Source organism: Brachionichthys hirsutus, chromosome 2 (genome assembly GCF_040956055.1).
Source record: "Brachionichthys hirsutus isolate HB-005 chromosome 2, CSIRO-AGI_Bhir_v1, whole genome shotgun sequence".
Lineage (NCBI taxonomy): Eukaryota > Metazoa > Chordata > Actinopteri > Lophiiformes > Brachionichthyidae > Brachionichthys > Brachionichthys hirsutus.
Genome location: NC_090898.1, coordinates 16,352,012 through 16,377,403, shown reverse-complemented (window position 1 = coordinate 16,377,403; position 25,392 = coordinate 16,352,012). Strand labels below are relative to the sequence as shown.

Sequence of the window (25,392 nt, the reverse complement as noted above, 5' to 3'; positions counted from 1 at the left end):
CATTACCGTAGCAGCTAGGAATTAATCCACCCTTTTATTCCAATGCTAATTTTAACTTTATCCAAAGAGCCTTTCATGGTATCCTGATTCAAGAGCTTTTTTCCGTTACATTGGATTGAATAATTAAATGACTCAAGTTCAGTGTCTCGTGTCCTTGAATGCATCACTGGTAATTTTTTATGTCATTTTGACTGAAAACTCAAAAACTAGTAACCCAATCGACTTGAAATGTTTACACAAGCAAGGTTCTGTCCATGGCTCAGTCCTCCCCGAGAATGCCGTTGATCCGGATCTGGATCCAGATTCTAGAATTTTTTAAAGGATTCTTGAACATTGCGAGATAGGGCACTTTTTGACATTTTGAAGTGATCCGGTTGTGATCTGAATCCAGAATGTCTTTTATGGATCCCTTACCATTGTGGGGCTACGACTAGATTTATCTTTAACGTCATGGATAAAGTCTATAATTACCATCATCTTCATCATCATCATCACATGGCTATAGGCCATCATAAGTAGAAAGTTAATGAGGCGGACGAGGAGTTGTTCTGTGTCAGTGATAAAATACCCCAACACACACACACACACACACACTCTGTTGTCATGGTGCTGTGGGTTGTGGGGGTATTTCAGAGATAATTAGTCAGTTCTTGTTGTCCCGTGGGTAAAACATGAAGCATCAACGTGATGACCATCGAAGGACCGACGCTGTTCAGACATCAGTTAGATCTCATATTTGCTGTTGAAGTTGGATCTTCACTGCTCTCTGGTGGATGTATTGATCCCAACATGGATGACATATTGGTGTATGTGGGTGGTGACGGATACAACAGACATGAGGATTGGATTAGATAAAATCCCTCAGTTTGTTGTTCGTTACGAAGTTGTTCGTTACTGATATTGATTAATTTTGAGCGATAAGTAATTGTGTCATCTGCATAGAGAGTGATTTGACATTGATAGTACAATAAGTTTTCCTTCTGGAGCCCGGACTCTGTTTGAAACCCTGCCTTCCTACTGACTGCGAATGCATCTTTGGTATAGGTACATTCAGGGAAGTGTAATGTTGTGTTCACTGTCTACCACCCGCATTAATGTAAGAACCAATCGGTCGACACAGCAGCAAGGAATCATGGGAAACTGGAAATACGGTATAGGAAATCAAAAAATATAATCTCACTGCTGGATTTATCTGTGTGTGTTCATGCTCGTCAGGTACTCGCACATCAATCACGGCTCATCACACACACACGCACGCACACACACACACACACACACACAGATCTAGGTCACAGCTGTTCAGTATTTCTGTTTTCTCGTTCATTTCAACCTCTTTTCTCTCCATCGTTCTCTCCTCATTGACCTTCATGAACAACAATGGTACTCAAATAAGTATTCCAGTACAACAGCATACCGGTACAGGAAGCTAACACCCGTACACTTCCTGCTCCAGGGAGGAGCAACAGAACCTCCAACCAACGGCCTCATCTGCTCCCATTTTAACTTGGAGCTGATGGGGAAGAGCAGACAGAAGCAGTTTTCTCTCTGGCTGTAATGGTCACATGTTTAACTTTATCCAATTAGATTCTAGATCTCCATGTTCAGCAGGTTCTTAGTATGCTGACGGTGCATTTTAACAGAACCACCTACAGGTACTGGATCAGCCTGTCTGGTTCTGGTGCTGCTTTCGGTTCTTTCTCTCTGTCTGCTCAATGAGTCCCATTTTCAGGTCCAGAAATACAGTTACGCACCTCAGATGCTGATTGGCTGATCATACCTCCAATTAGATTTATCTTTGCTTCTGATTGGTCCATCCACATTCAGATACTTTTTATAGTTGTGTATAATTATCGATAGATAGATAGATAGATAAACTGGTTCTTCTGTGTTTGGGGAAATATTGTTCGTACGTACAAATGATTGACAGTTATTTCATTTTCCCTTTCTCTCTCCAGCTTCTGGGCGTAATGGCTACACCAAAGCAGTTGGTGGGGAGGAAGGAGGAGGAGGCGATGGGGAGGAAGAGGGGGAGGGAGGTGAGGGGGATGGAGGAGGAGGAAGAAGGGGAGGAGAGGGGAATGTTGCAGAGTGGGATGAAGAGCTGGATGGAGAGGAAGATAGAGGGGTGAGGATGACGAGGACTGACACGCTTCACTCGACCACAAGTTCAACTGGAACACAGAGGAGGAGAGGACAACACGCTAAGAAGCAGGTGAGACAACACGCTAAGAAGCAGGTGAGACAGGAAACCCAGTAAAGATGGGACCCAGCATCCAACCCGGGTGAATTCAGACTAAACAAGATGCTGAATTAGAAACTAATGGTAGTAGTGATGATGATGATGTCCTCCTCTTCTTCAGGTCCAGGGCAGTAATCAGGTCCAGCGAGCTCCCAGAGCCTTATTCTGTCTCAGACTCAACAACCCAATCAGACGAGCCGCTCTTTCTATCGTCGAGTGGAAGTATCCTTTACTCTGATTGGCCGGATAAATTATTTGCTTCTAAACTAATGCTAAAGTGTATTAGGTGTCTGATTTCAATGCTAACTTCAGTGTGTAGCCTAGTTAAACAAGAGTTCAGGGAGATGTGATGCAAGGCAAAGGTAGAGGTGGCAAAGAGGGACAGTGAAGGTTAGACGTTTTGGAGACAAGGTCAGAGAGACCACACTTCGATGGTTTGGACATGTCCAGAGGAGAGACCGGGACTCTATCGGTAGAAGGACGTTGAGGATGGAACTGCCAGGGAACAGGGCTAGAGGTCGACCCAGGAGAAGATACATGGACGTAGTGAGGGAGGACATGAGAGTGGCTGTTGTTGGGGAGGACGATGCAAAGGACAGGGTGAAGTGGAGAAGGTTGGGTTGCTGTGGCGACCCCTCACGGAACAAGATGAAGGTCCAGTAGTAGTAGTAGCAGGACTATCTATCAACTTGTCAGACCTTAATGTGTCTCTCAGACCATTTGATATCTTCATTCTGCTAGCCATCTTTGCAAACTGTGTGGCTCTGGGAGTTTCTAAACCGTTTCCTGAGGATGACTCCAACTCAACCAACCACGACCTGGTGAGATCATATACACCATGACACTAGTAAAAAAACGGGACACAATGATCAACACAATGTGGTTCTTGAATGTGTTCGGATCTGCCACTGCTGTAATCTGTTTCAGGAACAAGTGGAGTACGTGTTCCTCATCATCTTCACCGTGGAGACCTTCCTGAAGATCCTGGCCTACGGTCTGGTCATGCATCCCAGCTCCTACATCAGGAACGGCTGGAACCTGCTGGACTTTGTCATCGTCATTGTTGGGTGAGGAAACACCAAAACCTACCTGGTTCCACTCTTTGGACACTTGGACTCTTCTCATCCTGTGGTTGGCGCCTTTACTCCATCCCTTCTCTCCAGACCCCGGTTCCCCCTTTAGACTGTTGTTCCGTCCTCAGCCCTGGGTTCTCTGTTCTTGTCCTCCTTTGTTCTCTTTGTCTTTGTTTAGTGCGAGCAGTGTTCTGGCACTAAGTCGCTTCCTTGCTTCCTGTCTTGTGGTCAGCGGAGGAGCAGACCCTCCAGCGATGCCTCCGTTTGTCCATTCAGTGTTTTATGGTTGAATGTTTGTGACAGCGGATTGTGAGCAGCGTTCTCTCCACCATCACTCGATTAACCTCAGCTCTAGTGAACACACACACTCCGACTCCGACTCGAACCTTCCTCTCTGATGATGAGGATGAACATTTTAAATAAAGTTTTAAGCCAGCCCTGCAGCGGCAGTGTGCGTTACCTGCTCAGGTCAGGTCCCCATCTTCGTCCTCCATGTTTCTGTTGTCACTGCAGGACACTAACATGACATGGAATGACTTTGGGTTGATGATGATGAAGACTGTTGTCATGGTATGAATGCCTTAGGACTGTTCCTCCACACAGTCAGAGATGATGCAGGGAGAGGCTGCTGAATAAAGAACGCTTTAAAGACAGACACAGACAGATAGATAGATAGACAGATAGATAGATAGATAGATAGATAGATAGATAGATAGATAGATAGATAGAGTATTCAAATGAAAATGATTTCACTCACTATGCAGATGATGTCATGCTTTACATGACACTATGACGTCCGGTATTTGCTCTTGTTAAACTTCAACCTGCAGATCATTATCAGTAACATTTCTCTTTTTTTGCTGTTCAGTTTATTTAGCGTTGTCTTGGAGACGATGACCAATAAATCTGGTGAACAAGCAACCACCCATCACGTACCAGGGAAACCAGGAGGCTTGGATGTCAAAGCTCTGAGAGCCTTCAGAGTCCTGAGGCCCCTAAGACTGGTTTCTGGAGTCCCCAGTAAGTCCACTGGACTGGTCAGTGTGTGTCTTTAATGGTTACACATTTAGAGGTGTGTGTTTCTGTCAGGTCTGCAGATTGTGTTGAACTCCATCATGAAGGCCATGGTTCCTCTGCTGCACATTGCTCTGCTTGTCCTCTTCGTCATCATCATCTATGCCATCATTGGTCTGGAGCTTTTCATTGGACGAATGCACCGAACCTGCTACTACATAGAAAAAGGTCATTTTCAATATTTCACCGACATTCATGTGAGATTAGTTAAAAACCGGTGTGGGCTAGGACTACAGCTGATTAAAACACAGATGGATCAATACCAAAGGTATCGTATTCCACAGATAATTATGTGGAGGACGACCCGGTTCCGTGTGCGTTTGCCGGTCACGGTCGTCAGTGTATGGTTAACGGCTCGGAGTGTCGGGGGAGGTGGGACGGCCCCAACGGAGGGATCACCAACTTCGACAACTTCTTCTTTGCTATGTTGACGGTGTTCCAGTGCATCACGATGGAGGGATGGACCGACGTCCTCTACTGGGTGAGCCGTCGCCGTGAATGGCGCCTGTCTCACTCTCTGTGTAACGTTTCCTGTCGCCTGTGCAGATGAACGACGCCATCGGGTTCGAGCTGCCCTGGGTTTACTTTGTCAGTCTGGTGATCTTCGGTTCGTTCTTTGTTCTCAACCTGGTTCTGGGAGTCCTCAGCGGGTTTGTGGTCTCTTCCTTCCTGCACGTCGTGTCTCTGCAGGCGAGGTGAGACCGAATGAAAGTGAATCCTGTGTCAATGCTGCAGAGAGTTCAGCAAGGAGAGGGAGAAGGCGAAGGCTCGGGGAGACTTCCAGAAGCTGAGGGAGAAGCAGCAGATGGAGGAGGACCTGTGTGGATACATGGACTGGATCACCCAGGCTGAGGACATGGACGAGTTGGACGAGGACGGAAATCAACGTAAGACGCTGTCATTGGTTGACTAGTTGTGTATGATGTGCTGTACGTCTGTGGGTGTTCTCCTGAGTTAACGGAGCTGACGTTCATCTATTTGATCAGCTGTAGCGTCAAACAGCACGCAGCTAAGTTCATTAGCATCATCGTCACGCTAGCGGCTGGCCCCGACAGCGGAGACAGACATTTGGTATGGAAGTTGTCTCTAGACCGGATGTGTCCTCCAATCAGGCTGAGCTCAGTCTGGACCTCTGGCAGTCTGAAGCTGCACTTAGCATGCTAGTAGCATGCTACTAGCATGAACCAAAAGACAGATGCTACTAGCATGCTGCTAGCATGACTGGTTAAGTATTTAGAATTTTAGCTTTTACAGTATTTCAAAACTGCTTTTACAACACCCTAATCAAACTGAGTTTTATTCCCTAATTAGCCATTGGGTTTTTAGCTTAGCGATACTAGCTAATCGAAAGACATCCTGGATTTCCTGATCCTGGATTTCTTGATGCTGAAAGTGTTGAATCAATATTTGGTGAACGTCTGTTTCTTTTTCTCCTCGGTGAACGAACTGTAACGTTTCACTGCTGAACTGTCTGTCTACCTGTCTGTGGTTCTACCTGTCTGTGGTTCTACCTGCTGGTCTACCCGTCGGTGTGTCAGGTCCATCTCTTGGTGACCTGTCTGATAAGAAGAGAGGGAAGTTTGGATGGTTCAGTCACTCCACTGAGACCCATGGTGAAACTCGTTCTTTATTATCGTGTGTGTGTGTGTGTGTGCGTGCGTGTGTGTGTGTGTGTGTGTGTGTTACCACTAACAGTCTAAATGTAGATGTCCTGGTTAATATCTGGGTCTCCGTCCTCATGTCTCTGACCTGGTTCATATTGATCTCCTCAAACTGTCTTTCTGTCTTTTGGTTCATTCTGGAAATTTAAATATGAAATGTGACGGTCAATGAAGAACCTTGTTTAGTGACTCATAATCACATCAATGTTTGATCAATATTACTGTAGAACAATCTGTCAGCAGTCATTTGGCTCATCGTCTATCGACTCACAGCTACCTGTCTGTCTGTCTGTCTACCAGCGAGTCTTGCTGCCAGCGAGACGGCGTCTGAAAACACGGTGAACATGGACGAAGAGCACGCTAACTGCTGCCAGGCCTGCTGGTAATATGTTATAATAGCAGGGTGTTTACAGGTGTTTGTTTACAGGTGTTTGTTTACAGATGTTTGTTTACAGGTGTTTGTTTACTGGTGTTTGTTTACTGGTGTTTGTTTACATGTGTTTGTTTACAGATGTTTGTTTACAGGTGTTTGTTTACTGGTGTTTGTTTACTGGTGTTTGTTTACATGTGTTTGTTTACAGGTGTTTGTTTACAGGTGTTTGTTTACAGGTGTTTGTTTACATGTGTTTGTTTACAGGTGTTTGTTTACAGGTGTTTGTTTACAGGTGTTTGTTTACATGTGTTTGTTTACAGGTGTTTGTTTACATGTGTTTGTTTACAGGTGTTTGTTTACAGGTGTTTGTTTACTGGTGTTTGTTTACATGTGTTTGTTTACAGGTGTTTGTTTACTGGTGTTTGTGTACAGGTGTTTGTTTACAGATGTTTGTTTACAGGTGTTTGTTTACTGGTGTTTGTTTACTGGTGTTTGTTTACAGGTGTTTGTTTACAGTCTTTAATCTGCGTCTCCTTTCAGCTCCCGGGTGATGAAGATCAGCTGCTGGTGAGTTCGCGGACTGTCGGACAATCGGTGCGTTTCGCCTCTTTCTTTAACGGCTCCCTCCTCTTCTTCGTACTTTCAGTCGGATGCTACGCCGGTGGAACCGAGTTTGTCGCCGGAACTGTCGCACCGCCGTTAAATCGGTGACTTTCTATTGGCTGGTTCTGCTGCTCGTCTTCCTCAACACCTCCCTCAGCGCCTCCGAGCATTACAACCAACCCCTTTGGCTGACGGAAGTGCAAGGTGGGAAAAAAAAAAAACGGTCCAAAGATCTTCTCCGCGATGAGGAGAGCCGGGAAGTCCGACTGTCCCGTTTGATGGCGTGTGATGAACCGGTCGTGCAACGCCCCGAGTCACGCGTGATCCGAGCTACTGTCAGTTCATGCTTGTTTGTCACGTGCGCAGACATCGCCAACAAGGTGCTGCTGTCGCTGTTCACCGTGGAGATGCTGCTGAAGATGTACAGTCTGGGACTGGCTCACTACTTCGTGGCGTTCTTCAACCGCTTCGACTGCTTCGTGGTTTGTGGCGGGATCGTGGAGACCATCCTGGTGGAACTGGGAATCATGCCCCCGCTGGGCATCTCCGTGCTGCGCTGCGTCCGCCTGCTCCGGATCTTCAAGGTGACACGGTGAGGAAAACACACCTGAGGCAGGTGTTCGCGCCGCTTTGCCTCCTCCTGACGCCGTTCTCTGTCTGCTCAGCCATTGGACGGCTCTGTCCAATCTGGTGGCGTCCCTGCTGAACTCCATGAATTCCATTGCTTCCCTGCTGCTGCTCCTCTTCCTCTTCCTCATCATCTTCGCTCTGCTCGGCATGCAGCTGTTCGGAGGGAAGTTCAACTTTGACGAAACGCAGACGAAACGCAGCACCTTCGACGCCTTCCCACAGGCACTGCTCACCTGCTTCCAGGTAACGCCTGAGTGTAGTTTCTAATGCACAGCAACAGGTGTGACCGGTAAGCACACGATGCCAGCTATCATAGCCAATGTTGGCTAACTTTAGCCTATTTCAAAGCTACAGTTATTTAACAATAAGTTAAATTTAGCTAATAACTGCTAGAATAGCCAACGTGAACTAATGTCAGCTATTGTAACGTTTAATAATGTTGCTAATGTTAGCCATCATAGCTAATGTTAGATAATGCTGCTAATTTCAGCCATCATATCTAATGTCAGTCATCATAGCTAATGTTAGCTAATGCCGCTAATGACAGCCATTACAGCTAATGTTTAATAATGCTGCTAATGTCAGCTATCGTAGCTAATGTTAGCTAATGCCGCTAATGACAGCCATCACAGCTAATGTTTAATAATGCTGCTAATGTTAGCTATCGTAGCTAATGTTTAATAATGCTGCTAATGTCAGCTATCGTAGCTAATGTTTAATAATGTTGCTAATGTCAGCTATCGTAGCTAATGTTAGCTAATGCCGCTAATGACAGCCATCACAGCTAATGTTTAATAATGCTGCTAATGTCAGCTATCGTAGCTAATGTTAGCTAATGCCGCTAATGACAGCCATCACAGCTAATGTTTAATAATGCTGCTAATGTTAGCTATCGTAGTGAATGCTGGGTAATTTATTTGTCTCAGATGGCTTCTGTAGCATCACTTAAGTTGCTATTAGCTGCTGTAACAGGATTCCCAATGGGATTGGATGATGATCAGCTGATCAGTGATGTCACGACTGTGTGCAGATCCTGACAGGTGAGGACTGGAATGAGGTGATGTATGATGGAATCATGGCGTACGGCGGCCCCGTGTTTCCAGGCATGATCGTCTGCATCTACTTCGTCATCCTCTTCATCTGTGGCAACTGTATCCTTCATCTACAGGAAGTACTCGCATACTCTACAGAGTACTGATACCACACTGTAAAAATACCGCATCATTACCTTAGCATGCGTCAGACATCCTGCTGAACGTCTTCTTGGCCATCGCCGTGGACAACCTGGCAGGAGGAGACGGAGACAAGAAGAAGAAAGAGTGAGTGATGGCCAGCATAGAAAGAAAGACAAGGAAGGCTAGAGGAGAAGAAGAGGAGCGTTTTCTCACACCCTGCTTGTTTCTCCAGTAAACAGACACAGGGAGCTGAGGAGGAGGAGGAGGAGGAGGAAGAGGAGGAGGTTGAGGAAGAAGTGAAGGTGAGGGAGAAGGATAGGCCGCAGCCAGCAGAATCCATCCGGCGTCCGTCCGTCTCACTGTCCGTCTCCATAGGTGGACATCGATGAAGACACCGAGTACGAGGATGAGGAGGAGCCTCCTGATGGAGAAGACGGTCGGTCCAGCAAATGATGAATAATCCCCTCAGAGGAGGGAACGAAAACTTTCATCCCTTCTTCTCTTCCTTTCCCGCTATCTTCTTCTGTCCTCCTGCATTCCTCCTTTAACTTCTCCTCCCTCCTCCCTCATCTCTTTTCTCTCCTCCGTTCCTCTCTCCTCATGTCTGCTCCCCTCCTCTCTTTCCTCCACTTCCATCTTCTGTTCTCCTTCTCTCCTCTGGTCCTCTCCTCCTCACGTCTCCTGCCAGATGGAGGAGTCCAGTTAAAGATGGCTGACCTGGCTCCGCCCAAAGAGAAGATTCTTCCAATCCCAGAAGGCAGTGCGTTCTTCTGCCTCAGCAAGACAAACCCGTAAGTACATGTGCTAAAGTTAGCATTAGCATTATCTCACATGCGTCTCCTTGGTGTCTGACTCCGCCTCCAGCGTTTTTGTCTTGTTCAAACGTGATTGGTCTTCTCTCTCGTTCCAGTATCCGTGTGGCTTGTCACACTCTGATCCACCACCACATCTTCACCAACCTCATCCTCATCTTCATCATCCTCAGCAGCTGCTCATTGGCTGCTGAGGATCCAATCAGAGCCCACTCCTTCAGGAACAACGTGAGTATTTTAGGAGGAGCGTGTGGAGAGGATTTACATCTCTGATAAATGATCAAACTGTCGCGTCATCACGCTGACGATGATGATGTCATCGAGGCTCCTCTGTGGCTTGAGCTGGGGGGCGGGGCTTCAGCAGATCACACAGCAAATGTGGATCAGTGATTAAACCGGTTAAAGACCGAAACACAGGAACGGACAATCACCGGTTTACCGTCACACACACACACACACACGTGGACTCACGTGTGTGTGTGTGTGTGGGGGGGGGGGGGGGGTGTCCATGTGGGGGGTGGAGCCAGGATTCATTAAGTGATGCTGAAACCGCCACCTGAATGATTCTGGGATATTTTACTCGGCTGAATGTAAAATAACAGGTTATACGTCCAGTGTGTACTTGTACTGTATATATTGATATTGAATGTGTCTCTTTTCCTGGCGTAGATTCTGGGTTACGCGGACTACGCCTTTACCTCCATCTTCACCGTGGAGATTCTGTTAAAGATGACGGTCCACGGCGCCTTCCTCCATCAGGGCTCGTTCTGCAGGAACTGGTTCAACTTGTTGGACCTGCTGGTCGTCAGCGTCTCCCTGGTCTCCTTCTTCCTCCAGTCAGTATCAGCGTCCACGTCAGCACGTTAGGCGGCCATTTTCACCCGCTCTGCAAATCTTAATTTCATTTCTAATACTTCAGTTTAAAATACTGTAAAGCACCGCCTTCATAATCGTTCAGAACCGACGCAAAAGTATTCCCATCCAGAAACAGAAGAACAAAAGATGTATAAAACGAGTTTTGTCCTTCCTGCTTGCCGTATCGTTCGTGTGACTTTTTCGGCTGCAGCTCCAGCGCCATCTCCGTGGTGAAGATCCTCCGAGTCCTGCGAGTGCTCAGACCGCTGAGGGCCATCAACAGAGCCAAAGGACTGAAGGTGAAAGAATCGGGCCGGGTCCCATAGGGGGGGGGGGGGGGGTTCCCCACAGGGGGGGGCGGCAAACCTGAACCGAATTATTAGTTCCTAGCCGCTTGACTCTGTTGGTCAACAAGTTGGGATAGGAAGGATTACATAAAAAAAACTACCCGAACAGAACCAAAATAACAGAACCCAATGGGTGTGTGTGTGTGTGTGTGCTGCAGCACGTGGTCCAGTGTGTGTTCGTGGCCATCAGGACCATCGGAAACATCATGATCGTCACCACGCTGCTGCAGTTCATGTTCGCCTGCATCGGAGTCCAGCTCTTCAAGGTGAGGACGGAGGACGGAGGACGTCTCGCTTAAATGTCTCTTAATGACGAGTGTTTGATCTGTTGCGTCTCCGTGTCGCTGCAGGGTAAATTTTATCGCTGCACAGACGAAGCTAAACACACTCCAGAACAGTGCAAGTAAGTTGTTTAACCCTTTCACCTCCGCTCTTTGTTTTTCACTTATAGCTGGGCTTGTATGGGACATAGTTAACGCTGTCAAGGAGACGAAACTCATTTTGATTGGCTCCCCCCCCCCCCCCCCAGCTTCCTGTCACTGGTCAGCCGTCCCCTCACATAAAAGCACAAAATGTACAAAATAAAGTCATTTATAGTCACACGTGCATCAAAACATTGATCTGTGTTCCATGTCGTTCACCTTTTAATTCTGGTGCCAATGCTCTGTAATTTATATTGTCCACCAGATGGCGCTATTTCTAAACGTTCTATTGGTTCTTAGAAGGAACGTCTGCGTTTTTACTTCTTAACATTTTGAAATAATAAAGCCAGAAATGATAAGAATGAGTTTGTGTTTGTGTGTCGATGAGAACACGGATCTAAATCATGCTCGTCCTCTTCCTCTGTGTGTGTGTGTGCGCGTGTGCAGAGGGGCCTTCGTCGTCTATAAGGACGGAGACGTGAACCAGCCGATGGTCAGGGAGAGGATCTGGCTCAACAGCGACTTTAACTTCGACAACGTGCTGATGGGGATGATGGCGCTCTTCACCGTCTCCACCTTCGAGGGCTGGCCGGCGTGAGCATTCAAACGGAACTTTATTAGAACCCGTACGGGCCGACGAGCGACGGTCTGCTCCTCTCTGTCCAGTCTGCTGTACAAAGCCATCGATGCCAACGGGGAGAACTCCGGTCCCATCTACAACTACCGAGTGGAGATCTCCATCTTCTTCATCGTCTACATCATCATCATCGCCTTCTTCATGATGAACATCTTCGTGGGTTTCGTCATCATCACCTTCAGGGAGCAGGGAGAGCAGGAGTACAAGAACTGTGAACTGGACAAGAACCAGGTAAGAACTCACCTGATCGCCGCAGGGTTCCATCCTGGGTCCATCCTGGGTCCGTTGTGGGTCCGGACCGGTCCGGACCGTTAGGACAGGGTTCAGTTTAACCCTTTCCGTTTGTGCGTAGCGTCAGTGTGTGGAGTACGCCCTGAAGGCTCAGCCGCTCAAACTTTACATCCCAAAGAACCCGGTTCAGTACAAGTTCTGGTCCATCATCAACTCGACGGGATTCGAGTACGTCATGTTCGTCCTGATCCTGCTCAACACCGTCACGCTGGCCATCCAGGTCTGGACCCGCCTTGATCCAGAACCTCTCTTAAAGTCCCGCTGAGTCGTGATATTAGCTGGTGATCAATGATTTGTTGTTGTTGTTGTTGTTTGTTGTCGTTGTTTGTTTGATGTTGTTGTTGTTTGTTTATTGGTTGTTGTTGTTGGTTTGTTGTTGTTGTTTGATGTTTTGTTGTTGTTGTTGTTTGTTGTCGTTTGTTGTTGTTGTTGGTTGTTGTTGTTGTTGTTTGTTGTTGTTTGTTGTCGTTGTTGTTTGTTGTCGTTTGTTGTTGTTGTTTGTTGTTGTTTGTTTGTTGTTGTTGTTTGTTGTCGTTGTTGTCGTTTGCTGTTTGTTTTTTGTTGGTTTTTGTTTGTTTGTTGTTGTTGTTTGTTGTCGTTGTTGTTGTTGTTTGTTGTTTGTTGGTGTTGTGTTTGTTGTTTGTTGTTTGTTGTCGTTTGTTGTTGTTTGTCGTTGTTGTCGTTGTTGTTGTTGTTGTTGTTGTTGTCTCAGCACTATGAACAGTCTAAGACCTTCAGCGACGTCATGGACATCCTCAACATGGTTTTCACTGGACTCTTCACGGCGGAGATGCTGCTGAAGCTGCTGGCGCTCAGACTCAGGGTGAGGCCACGCCCCCTTTACGGCTGTTGCACACAGACGGATAAAACTACCTGCCGGCAGGTGTTTCTGCAAAGATCGCTGTGACATCATCGCCTCTCTCTCTTCCAGCACTACTTTGTCGACGCCTGGAACTCGTTTGACGCTCTGATCGTGGTCGGCAGCGTGGTTGATATCGTGGTCACAGAGTTCAGCGTGAGTCAACGACACGTTCGACAGCGTCTATCTCTACCTGCCTGTCTGTCTCTACCTGCCTGTCTATCGTTACCGCTCTACCTACCTGTCTGTCTGTCTCTACCTGTCTGTCTATCGTTACCTCTCTACCTACCTGCCTGTCTATCTCTACCTGTCTGTCTATCGTTACCTCTCTACCTACCTGCCTGTCTATCTCTACCTGTCTGTCTATCGTTACCTCTCTACCTACCTGCCTGTCTGTCCCTACCTGTCTGTCTATCGTTACCTCTCTACCTACCTGTCTGTGTCTCACTCAGAGCGGGGAGGACAGCTCTCGAGTGTCCATCACCTTTTTCCGTCTGTTTCGAGTAATGCGGTTGGTCAAGCTGCTGAGTAAAGGGGAGGGGATCCGTACGCTGCTGTGGACGTTCATCAAATCGCTGCAGGTCAGAGGGTGGCGCTAACGGTCACGAGTGGGTGGGGCTAACTGAGCCAGGTCCAAGTCTCACCTCGTCCCGACTCTCCTTCAGGCTCTGCCGTACGTCGCTCTGCTCATCGCCATGATCTTCTTCATCTACGCCGTCATCGGGATGCAGGTGAGAACACGGGCGACCCTGCAGGTGCTGCTCCAGGATGGAACTCACCTCGGCGTTCTTTGAGCACCGGAAAGTGATGAACAAAAACATCAAACAACTCCTTACAGCTTCTGCAACTGAACAGAGATCGGTCTAAAGCGTTACCTTAGCCACAGAGCTAACCGCGCTAGCGCTAGTTCAGGTTTAATATGCTGGTTCCATAAAGTATTTAAGCAGGACATTAAAAAAAAAGCTAAGCTACATCACTTAGCTACAAAATGGTCGCCCCTTCAGTGTCTGTGAACATTTACAATAATTAGTTTATCTACCAACCTGTCTGTCTGCCTGTCTGTCTGCCTGTCTGTCTGTCAGACCTTTGGAAAGATAGCGATGCAGGATTACACTCAGATCAACAGAAACAACAACTTCCAGACGTTTCCTCAGGCTGTTCTCCTCCTCTTCAGGTTAGCTCTTCCTCTGCGCTCCTTTTCTCCAGGTAGAACCTGTATTCAGCCCGGTGTGTGCGTGTGTGTGTGTGTGTGTGTGTGTGTGTGTGTGTGTAGATGTGCTACAGGTGAGGCGTGGCAGGAGATCATGTTGGCCAGTCTTCCAGGTAAACGCTGCGACCCCGAGTCCGATTACGAGTCCGGAGAAGAGTTCAGCTGCGGCAGCAACATCGCCATCGTTTATTTCATCAGCTTCTTCATGCTGTGTGCTTTCCTGGTCAGAACATTCTCTAACGTTCGTCCGCGCTATTAGCGCCGTTAGCGTAGCCGCCGCCGCCGCTGGTCGTGCTAACCCCACGTCCTCATAAATGCAGGGTGGACATTGGGAAGACGCTCACTGATTCCTCCGTCTCCTCCAGATCATTAACCTGTTCGTCGCCGTCATCATGGACAACTTTGACTATCTGACGCGTGATTGGTCGATCCTAGGGCCACATCATCTGGATGAGTTTAAGAGGATCTGGTCAGAATATGATCCGGAAGCCAAGTACGTCGTCGTTGTTTCATCCCTGCGTGGGCAGGTCACAGTTGTTGGCATAGCTTAGCACAAAGACTCGCAGAAACCTAAAAAATATCGAACGCTTCTCCGAATGTTTCCTTTGATCCTCTCCCAGGGGCCGGATCAAACACCTGGACGTCGTGGCTCTGCTCCGGAGGATCCAGCCTCCGCTCGGCTTCGGGAAACTCTGTCCTCATAGGGTGGCCTGCAAGGTAAAACACACCTGACCGTGACCTCTGACCTCTTCACCTCCTGTCGTGGCCTTGTGCTGTAAGCTCCGCCTCCTCTCTGTCAGCGTCTGGTAGCGATGAACATGCCTCTGAACGCTGACGGGATGGTGACCTTCAACGCCACGCTCTTCGCTCTCGTTCGGACCGCCCTCAAAATCAAGACTGAAGGTACCCGATTGATTACGTTTTGCTTTGATCACCTTTCAGACCAGTTTAAACCTTTAATGTGTTTAAACGACCGATGTGTGGCCTCACTACAGCTTGTGCCATTGTGTGCTGTTGCTAGGCAACCCTGACCAGGAGAATGAGGAGCTAAGGGGGCTCATTAAGAAGATCTGGAAGAGAATGAAACCAAAACTACTGGATGAAGTAATACCTCCACACGAAGGTAGTAATACTACCGATACTACAGCACACATCACAAATACCAAATACTACTACTACATCTGATACTGCGCCCGTTTCCCGCGGCCTCTCAGAGGAGGAGGTGACGGTGGGGAAGTTCTACGCCACTTTCCTGATCCAGGATTACTTCAGGAAATTCAGGAAGAGGAAAGAGAGAGGGGAGATGAAGGGAGAGACCGACGTCAAAAACCCGTCTGCGATCCAGGTCTGGTGACTTGTCCAGGGTAAACCCCACCTCCTGCTGCGATAAGCCCCGCCCCCCTGTGACCTGAACACGGGACGTCTGCGTCTGTTCCAGCTTTGTAAAGCCGGCCTGATGACGCTCCAGGATCTGGGTCCGGAGATGCGTCTGACCCTGAATGAAGACCTGGAGGAGGACGAGGAGGAAGTGATGATGGAGGAGGAGGAGGAGCTAGAGGAGAACGGCGCGTTCGAGGTTAGTTGAATCGGTTCAACGGTTAGTTTACTGACCCGAGTTTCCAGCGTCCAGCTGATGCTTGCTGGTTCTCGACAGGGTGAAAATGGATTTGGACCAGAGAGCAGACGAGGCTCCGCCTTGACCACACCCACAGGCTCCGGAGGCGTGGCCTGGGACAGCAGCGTATCAAATGGCGGCCTGATCCACCGCGTCGGATCTCTCACCAAGGTGGCGAATAGCAGTGAACAGGAAGCTCGCCTTCGCCGTGACAGCCTGAGGTCATCGGTAAATCGTCAGCACGCCCGCCGGCCGTCGGCGAACGCCAACCCTCCGGACCACGCCCACCAAAGACCGCCATCCTACCAACATGGACGGTAGGAAAAGGAACGCGTCGTCATGAGAACACGGCGACTGATCACACCTGTTGTCCCGCAGGAGAACTTCAAGAGACGTGGAGGGACGCGGAGACGTGGAGGGACGCGGAGCGCGGGGACACGGAGACGTGGAGGGACGCGGAGCGCGGGGACAGTCCAGCAGGGACGAGGACGACGGCAGCGGCACCTCCACAGACAGGTACGCACAGACAGACAGGCAGGTGTTGCTCCGTGTGTGTCTGATAACGCCCATGAGCCCCCCCCCTTACAGAGATCACTACGATGGCCACGCCTCCTACACCAACGGTAGCTATGGTAACGACTACAACGAGGGCAGGAGGACGACGAGGAGGCGCTTGCTTCCTGCCACGCCTACAGGTGAGGTCACGTGATCATGAGCCATCAGAGGTAAACGCGTAACTAAACAGGGGTTAGAGGAAGCATTGTACCACAGGTGAATCACCTGAGCTGTCAGTCAGTGTGACATCATCACGAGCAGGTGAGGGGGGCGTTTGTTTTGTCGTCTTTTAGGCCGAAAGCCCTCGTTTAAAATCCAGTGTCTGAGGCGGCAGGGCAGCAGCGACGACCTGCCGCTCCCCGGGACGTACCACCCGACCTCACCGCCACGCCGCACGTCCACACAGGTAGTATACACACAGGTAGTATACACACAGGTAGTATACACACAGGTAGTATACACACAGGTAGTATGCACACAGGTAGTATACACACAGGTAGTATGCACACAGGTAGTATACACACAGGTAGTATACACACAGGTAGCATGCACACAGGTAGTATATACACAGGTGACATGCACACAGGTAGTATACACACAGGTAGTATACACACAGGTAGTATACACACAGGTAGTATCCACACAGGCAGTATACACACAGGTAGTATCCACACAGGCAGTATACACACAGGCAGTATACACACAGGTAGCATGCACACAGGTAGTATATACACAGGTAGTATACACACAGGTAGTATACACACAGGTAGTATATACACAGGTGACATGCACACAGGTAGTATACACACAGGTAGTATACACACAGGTAGTATACACACAGGTAGTATCCACACAGGCAGTATACACACAGGTAGCATGCACACAGGTAGTATATACACAGGTAGTATACACACAGGTAGTATACACACGGGTAGTATACACACAGGTAGTATACACACAGGCGGTATACACACAGGTAGTATACACACAGGTAGTATACACACATGTAGTATCCACACAGGTAGTATACACACAGGTGACATACACACGGGTAGTATACACACAGGTAGTATACACACAGGTAGTATATACACACAGGTAGTATCCACACGCTGCCTCTGCATATCTCTCCTCCTCCTCAGTCGTCGTTCATCGGTTACGAGCCTCGCCACTCCTCCACGTCCTGGGCGAACCCGTGTCCTCGCCGTGGGCGCCTCCTCTACGCTCCCCTGATCCTCGTGGAGGAGGAGAACGGCCCCGGTTGGGGGAGAGGAGGAGACGGAAAGAAGGGAGAAGCAGAACGAGGTGCGTGTGATCAGGCTCCTCTTCAAACGAGCTAGCCGTTGCGCTACCTTTTTATCTGAACCCTCAGGTGTTAGCGGGGCGGGTGCGGCACCCAGAGCCGCCTGGTACGGTGGTCCTGCAGGGACATCAGGTAGGGAGAGCAACGAGCACGCAACATGACCGCTATCGTTTGCCTGACGATGCCACGCTGTGCTGTAGCTCCTCCCCCTTACAGAGCGTACACCACCCTCAGAGTTCCCGCTCAGCTCGGCAGCCAGCTCTCAGAGAAACGCGGCTCAGCTGACAGTCTGGTGGAAGCGGTGAGGATTGATTGATTGATGAATCGCTTGATTGATTGATTGATTGACTGATTGATTATTCCTGTCGAACTGTTGCCGCTGCAGGTTCTGATCTCAGAAGGTCTCGGCCTTTATGCCCGGGATCCAAAGTTTGTGGCGTTTGCAAAGCGGGAGATCGCCGACGCGTGTCACATGACGGTGGATGAGATGGAGTCGGCGGCCAACGACCTGCTCGGCGCCGGGAGCCACGCCGACGCCGGCGCCGGCGCCCTCTACAGCGACGAGGAGCCGATCAGGACCGGCCGCGACGAAGACGAGCTGGCAGATGAGATGGCCTGCGTGACGTCCTTCTGATGGACTGAAGCTCCGGACCAATCGGAGAGAAGATGAGACCGGCGCGAAAGGAGGAATAAAGAAAAGGACAATTTAAAAAAACAAAGACGAAAAATTAAATATGCTAAAGGGAAAAAGAAATGAAGGAAAAATGGAGACGAAAAGATGGAGGAAGAAAATAAGTGGTCAAAGAGAAGAGGAAGAAAGGATGTGCTGAGGAAGAGGAGGAAGACAAGGAAATGACGAGAGGGCCCATCGGCAGAGTCAGCTCGTTACCATAGTAACACCACTGATTACCCACAATGCATCTGTGAGTCAATGTTTCACGACAGGTGGTTCGCGCTCTGTTTCTACTGTTCCGTCATCATAGCTGCTGTTCATGAGCTAAAGACTTAGCATTGTGCTAGGGCTAATTAAGCGTTAGCCGCAGCTAATCTAGCATGTTAGCTCCAATTGAAAGTCAAACAGAAGCAGTGAGCTAGCTGACAATGTAGCAAAATAAGTCACCTTGGCTATATAATTTCACTGGCGTGCTAGCATCTGCCGTGAAAAACAGTGCTAATGCAGTTTGACAGTGACCGCCATGTTTGTAGTTCAGAGTCTGCAGGTTTAGGCTCATGAAAATAACGTTTTCAGCGGTTGTTCGTGGGATCCTGGCGGCGCTGATCTGCCGTCAAGTTTTTAATGATGTTTAAGGTCCTCATCAGGCTCCGAGAGCAGCAACGACGTTTATCTCATCTTTTTTATTCTCATTCAGTTGAAAAACTGAAACTGAAAAAATTGTTGTTAAAACTCTGTAAATCTATTTCATATTTTTAATGGTAATGTTTTTTGTCTTCCATCTTTTCATTTTTAGCTTTTCTTCTCATAGTTTCAACCTTTTCCCAGAAGTCAAGGGCTCAAATAAAGACTACAAAAAAAAACTGCTGTTTTATTCTTTCAGGAATATTTAATTTCTTCTGTCTTCAAATGAGCCCAAATATATTTTACTTTTGAAAACAAGTTCACCATCAGCTAATACTAGCAACTACAAATAACTTGCTAAGAAACTACAGAATTCGTGACACTATAGCGTATACTTCATGTAATTTGAAACCTCAAATGTTTTTTTAATATTGCATAATATACTTTTGAAATAAAGTGCTAATGTCTTTAGCCAGCTAGACGCTAGTTAGCATGGAGCGCTCAAGAGAATGCAGGAAAACCTCATGACATCAAGTAAACAATAAAAACTACTAATATAGATTTTATACTATTTTATTGATTAGCGTCGTGCGTTCAGGATTACACGCTGACATTTAGTTTTCTAGGATTCCTTATTTTAATTTACAGGAATTTATTTAGGTCACTGGATTTGTTCAAATGACAGAAAAAATATCACAATGGTAAATATTTATTATGTTCTAATTGATTGATTGGAGGGCTTGCAGCTGAAACGTAAAACTTTAAATGGATCTGAGATTCTGACTTATTGATTGATGACTTTTATTTTTTTTATATGGATTTCTGTGATTGTTTAAAATCCTTATTTATTTATTATAATTATTTGTTAGCTTTATCTCTGCGGTTCTTTTTATTCAGGCGCTCAATATAAATCCTAATGAAATAAATAAATGATGACGCGGCCTCCTCCCCCGCCCCCCTCCTCCTCTTCCTCCTCCTCCTCCATCGCTCTCTCCTCTCTCCTCTCGGCAGGATGGACGTCGCTAATCAGGTACGATCATTCTCGTTTAGATTTGATTTGTCGATCTCCTCTTCATCCTCGTCTCCATCCTCTTCCTCGCCCCGTGTCCGGTACGCGGTGTTCAGGTGCGTTCGTGTCGTGCGTCGGGGCGGCCCGCGGAGGATGCGCGTCTGTCTCCCGGTGAGGCATCCCGGATCGGGCCTCGTCGTTTCTGTTCCAGCCCGAATGGCCGTTTTAACGGGAAGTTTGACGTTTCATCTGATCAATAACCGGAATTCATCTCGTTTTATGCGGCTCACGGTGGAAAACCTGATCGATAATCAGTAATAATGATTATATTGATCCACCTGGATCGTGCTGGTGGATGTGGGGGGGGCTGCGTGACTGCTACTCCGGGAGCAGCGGCGCTGTTTGTGGGCTTCCTCTGCCCTGCGAGCTGCCTGCAGGAGAAAACACAAATCATCAGGAGTGTGTGTGTGTGTGCGCGCGCGCGATGATCTCGCTTTTATTCTCCTTTTCTCTGTTTAAAACCCGTTTTCATTTGGCCTTTCCTCTTCCTCTTCCTCTTCCTCCTCCTCTTCCTCTTCCTCTTCCTCTTCCTCCTCCTCTGGTTGCTGCTGGAAAGGGACATCAGAAATTCCTCCAATAGTTGTTTGTGTATTTATTCCATCTGTGACGTTCCAGTTTTTGTTTTAATATTTAATGACGTCATCAGCGTCGGGATTCTAAAAACTACTTTGAGGTCAAACCAGGATGTCGTCGCACCTTGACCATCAGGCCCCTGATTGGCCGGTCGCACCTGGACCGTCAGGCCCCTGATTGGCCGGTCGCACCTGGAGCATCAGGCCCCTGATTGGCCGGTCGCACCTGGACCATCAGGCCCCTGATTGGCCGGCCCTCATCACGGGACTCTAATAAAGTCTGGGTGAAGTAATCATTCAGAGGCTGGCGGTACTACAGTACTTTAGCTTTGAGATTACTTCATATACTGCGCATTTGTGTATCATGTATATTTTATTGTGTTTTTGTCTTATTTGTATGATTAATGACGCGTTTGGGATTTTTCCATCCAACATTTGTTGAGTCTGGATGGATGGATGGATGGATGGATGGATGGATGGATGGAAGGATGGATGGATGGAAGGATAGATGGATGGATGGAAGGATGGAAGGAAAACAACCGGCTGAATCTGAGACGACATATTGATCAGTTTGAAGCGTCTGCTTATCTGATAGATAATAAATCACGGCGATCTGGAACATCCTGCAGACGTCATATTGGTCTGGGCGGAACAATCCACGCGCCAATCGTGATTGTGCTGCTTGTTGATAAAGTTTTAGTTTGAATAAAACACGCTGAGCAGGAGGTGTACGTCTGCTAGCATCCGGGTTAGCATCGCTAGCAGCAGCATTTCAACATGATGTGAGCTATCAGCTCCTCTCCACTCGACTGATGATGTCACCACTCATTTAGTCAATCATGATTTTGTGGGGGGGTTGTGTGTGTGTGTGTGTGTGTGTGGGGGGGGGGGGGGCTGGTATGTGATATTGATCAACAGCCTCATTGTAATAACCGATCAGAAACTTGTGCTGCAACGTGAAGTCACGAGGAAACAATCTGCGACGTTTAAGAAGAGGAGCTCTTCTGTTCTGTCCGACTGATAAAAACCGGTTTGTCCGACTGGCCCTGAACGCACCTGAAGTGGTCTTCGTGTGTTAAATGTGCTCGTGTTGCTTTCCTAAACTCGCCTTTTCACTTTGTTATTGATAATTCTGTGTTTTACACTGCGCCTGAAGCGTTTTCCTCTCGGCCAGAGATCTGGATCCGGATCCGGATCTGGATCTGGATCCGGTCGGATCCGGCGTGAATAAATGTCCTTCTGTGTTCCAGCTGGTGGCCCAGGGTCAGTTCAGGGTCCTGAAGGTTCCTCTGGGCTTCATCAAGATCTTAGAGTGGGTGAGTCCATCAAACCCGTGCTTCGTCGGGTCACTTACTCAGGATGGATTTAAGTGTTCCATTAATGAACTGAATCTTCCGTTCCGTCTGAAATCTGGAGCGGCCATCTTGTTTTAACCCGCCGGACTATTTAAAAACCTGCTTTTTAAAACGCTTTCTAGGATTTAAGATTTGTGTATTCTGTGGGCTGAACTGCACTCGTGTGTATTTTTAGTTGTATTTGTGTGTAAAACATTTTAATAATAATAAGAAAGTTCCGTGACAACATTTAGACGGATTGTGATTGGCTGAAAAGGCTGATTGATTATTGGTGGATATGTTGTGTTTAAAAATCAGTGAGCAGATGGTCCCTCAGATTTCCTGTCCAATCCCAGTTTGGCGCCGCGTGCGTGTGTGTGTGTGTGTGTGTGTGTGCGTGCGAGCGTGCGTGCGTGATGGATTCATGCCAGTGGTGCGTTTGAAGCCACACCCACAGAGACCGACAGATCGTCCTCTGATGGCGTTTTCACACCGGCGTCTTTTACGCCCGTCGTCAGGTGACTCGTGTGTCGTTGCTCCTCCCACAGCTCTTCGCCATCTTTGCCTTCTCCACCTGCGGCAGTTATTCTGGGATGTTCCGGATGGCGGTGGAGTGCAAGAACCGGACCGACAGCGACCTGAGCATCGAGGTGGAGTTCGAGTATCCGTTCAGGTCAGGACGACCGACGCGATGGCGGCGGTGGATGAAGCAGGCTAGCTGCTACGATAGCATGTTGCTCTGCTGCACCGTCGTCACACGCCCCCCTTCCTCTTCCTCACCCAGACTCCACCAGGAGTATTTCGACGCCCCCTCCTGTAAGAGCGGGAGCACCGAGCGGATCTTCCTGGTCGGCGACTACTCCTCCTCGGCCGAGTTCTTCGTCACCATCGGCGTTTTCGCCTTCCTCTACGCCACGGCTGCTCTTTGCGTCTACGTTTTCTTTTTTGAGAAGTACAAGGAGAACAACAAGGGTCCCCTGATCGTACGTGAGAGCCTCCGTCAGCGGCGGCTGGGGTATGGCGTTGTTACATTCCGCGTGTGTGTGTGTGTGTGCGTGTGCGTGCGTGCGTCTCGTAGGACCTGGGCGTGACCGGAGCGTTTGCCTTCATGTGGTTGGTGAGTTCGGCGGCCTGGGCCAAAGGCCTGTCCGACGTGAAGACGGCGACCGACCCGGACAAAGTCCTCACCATGATCTCCGCCTGCCAGACCGACCCGAAACGCTGCCGCGAAGTCCACGACCCGGTGATGTCCGGGCTCAACACCTCCGTGGTGAGGCCGAGGTCGATGACCTGCCGGGTCAGCCAATCGGAACGTGCTCCTTAAACTGACGCCGTCGGACCGGACACGCTGTGCCAACACTTACTCCTCTAATAATAATCATGGAACTGAATCTTCCCTCCAACCTCCTCTTCCTCCTCCTCCTCCTCCTCCCCCTCCCCCCCAGGCTTTCGGCTTCATTAACCTGATCCTGTGGCTGGGGAACCTCTGGTTTGTCTTTAAAGAGACGGGCATCATCGCTCCCTTCATGCGGGCTCCGCCTCCTCAGGAGAAACCCGCTGCACCAGATGCCTACGGCCAGCAGGGGGCGTACGAGCAAGACCCTTACGCCAGTAACCAGGGGGGGTACCAACCCGACTACAGCCAGCAAGGATACAACCAGGTGACCGCCTGATAACAGACAGTTAGCTTCGCCATCTCAACAGCTACAAAGTTATAATACATTACATTTATATTAATCAATTATTTATTTATGAATATGTGTTATTATATATAAATAGTGTAGTACACAGAGTGCTATTACTGTAGTACATCCACTCAGGGTACTGCAATGCACTGTTGGATTCCTTCCAGGATGCACAGTACGGTCAGGGCTATGGCCAGCAGGGGGCGCCCACCTCCTTCGCCAATCAAATGTGAGCTCACAGGAAGCAGGTGAGTCATACAGGAAGTGGGCCCAGGGGACGGTCTCTGATTGGTCTCACTGCGTCTCATGTTGAGAGTCAAACAGTTCTGGGCGTCTGACCATAGAAGCTAAACCAGTTTAAACTGGTTCCCACCGGACTGGGATCAACGGACGGATCCGGATCATCGGAGACCTGAACACGTCGTGTTTGTGTTCCCTTCACAGAAAGCGTCGGAGTGAACCAACCGTGGGTCGCCTGCAACCTACCCACAATGCAACGCTCCTGTCTGCGAAGTTAAAGGCTGGCGTGAGGGAAGAGGCGGGTTTAGATGTTGACTATAATCGATCTATGTGTAAATGATAAAAAGAGTTCTAAATTATAAATTCACGAAACGGAACAATAAGAAGCGAAACAACGTTGATGAGAAATATTCAAGTACCAAACTGTTTGTGTTGTATAGATATCGAGCATAATATAGACTGAAATGTTTACTTATCTCTGACATGCCCCGCCCCCACATCCCCACCAGCCAATCATGAAGCTCTTCAGGCTGGGTTCCCACTGACTCGAATCGGAATCAACCTGGATCAGAACCGCCAGGTGAACCCAGCCTGGACTCGGTGCAAAACGGTTCCTGGTCATTATGGTCTGTTGGATTACATTCCGGCTCTGCCTATCAGCAGGCCGCGCAAACATCTGTCTGGACAATCACATCTGGGGTCTCGACTCAGTCGGACCGAGGTCCGTCAGCGATGCGGTTTGTTCAATTATTGAAAATAGAGATTTTACTGAATAGTTTGCGGCACCATGCTAGCTACGCTAAATAATGGATTAGCTAACACTAGCTAACTGAGATAATTTATGCTAACCGCCGCCGACATGTCCGCCGCCACGCTAACGTGCCCTCGCGTTAGCGTCGTTGCACCAGGCTAGCATGTCGTATTAAATTCGGATAGCTAAGATCAAAAGGCCTCAGACAGATGTTTGCCAACGTGCTGCTTTTTATTTTATTTTTGCTTTTTCTCAGCCAATCAGATGCAGCCTGCTTTTCTGGAAACGTCTAGTTCTAAACAACAAAACAAGAAAAAGCAGCTTCTTCTTCTCTCCTTTTCTTTTCGGACAGTGACGGTGTTTTTAGCGTAGCTACCTTTGTCGGCATGGTGATGTGCTTTCTGCTCGTGTTGTACCTGGTATTTCTACTTCCTGTTCTCCAGTACAGGTGTGACTGTGCGTCTACGCTTCTTCACATCATTCTCTTCTCAGCCTCTCTCTCCTCTACGTGACTCTTTCTCGTCTTTTTCTTTTCTCTGAACCTTTTTTCTTTTCCTCCATCTTTTTCTTCCTGCTTTTCCGCTCTTTTTAAATTCTCTTTTTATCGTCATTTCCTCATTATTTCTGATTCTTCTTCCTTCTCTTCTTCTATCTTCTTGTCCTTTTTATTCTACACATTTCCCTCCTCCTCATCCTCGCTTCCGCTCCTC

At 48.4% G+C, this 25,392-nt stretch overlaps 2 protein-coding genes across 3 annotated transcripts; both read left to right on the top strand.

Annotated features, from left to right (window-relative positions):
- Window positions 1-1,996: 1,996 nt before the first annotated feature.
- On the top strand, window positions 1,997-18,368 carry cacna1fb (calcium channel, voltage-dependent, L type, alpha 1F subunit). Its single transcript, XM_068750043.1, is given in 47 exon segments — window positions 1,997-2,212; window positions 2,361-2,461; window positions 2,955-3,060; window positions 3,167-3,306; window positions 4,181-4,332; window positions 4,402-4,554; window positions 4,671-4,867; window positions 4,933-5,036; window positions 5,122-5,273; window positions 5,925-5,999; window positions 6,348-6,429; window positions 6,961-6,987; window positions 7,067-7,227; window positions 7,390-7,615; window positions 7,689-7,896; window positions 8,684-8,804; window positions 8,897-8,972; window positions 9,061-9,130; window positions 9,204-9,264; window positions 9,517-9,619; window positions 9,739-9,868; window positions 10,310-10,476; window positions 10,707-10,794; window positions 11,001-11,108; window positions 11,193-11,245; window positions 11,712-11,858; window positions 11,931-12,132; window positions 12,254-12,412; window positions 12,905-13,015; window positions 13,124-13,207; window positions 13,504-13,632; window positions 13,717-13,782; window positions 14,134-14,225; window positions 14,325-14,484; window positions 14,627-14,754; window positions 14,882-14,978; window positions 15,062-15,164; window positions 15,283-15,384; window positions 15,476-15,606; window positions 15,700-15,837; window positions 15,916-16,193; window positions 16,255-16,571; window positions 16,725-16,840; window positions 17,574-17,773; window positions 17,832-17,866; window positions 17,935-18,035; window positions 18,120-18,368. Coding segments are annotated over 47 exon segments (6,087 nt in total). The 5' UTR covers window positions 1,997-2,131.
- Window positions 18,369-20,043: 1,675 nt separating this feature from the next.
- Window positions 20,044-23,924, top strand: sypa (synaptophysin a). 2 transcript variants are annotated; one of them, XM_068743751.1, is made up of 7 exons: window positions 20,044-20,061; window positions 21,923-21,988; window positions 22,555-22,679; window positions 22,791-22,989; window positions 23,085-23,276; window positions 23,452-23,667; window positions 23,868-23,924. In XM_068743751.1, exons 1-7 carry the CDS (start codon window positions 20,044-20,046, stop codon window positions 23,922-23,924), a joined length of 873 nt encoding a protein of 290 aa, XP_068599852.1. The 2 variants fall into 2 exon arrangements, with proteins under 2 accessions (XP_068599852.1, XP_068599845.1); XM_068743744.1 differs by having other exon boundaries at window positions 23,859-23,924.
- Window positions 23,925-25,392: the final 1,468 nt, after the last annotated feature.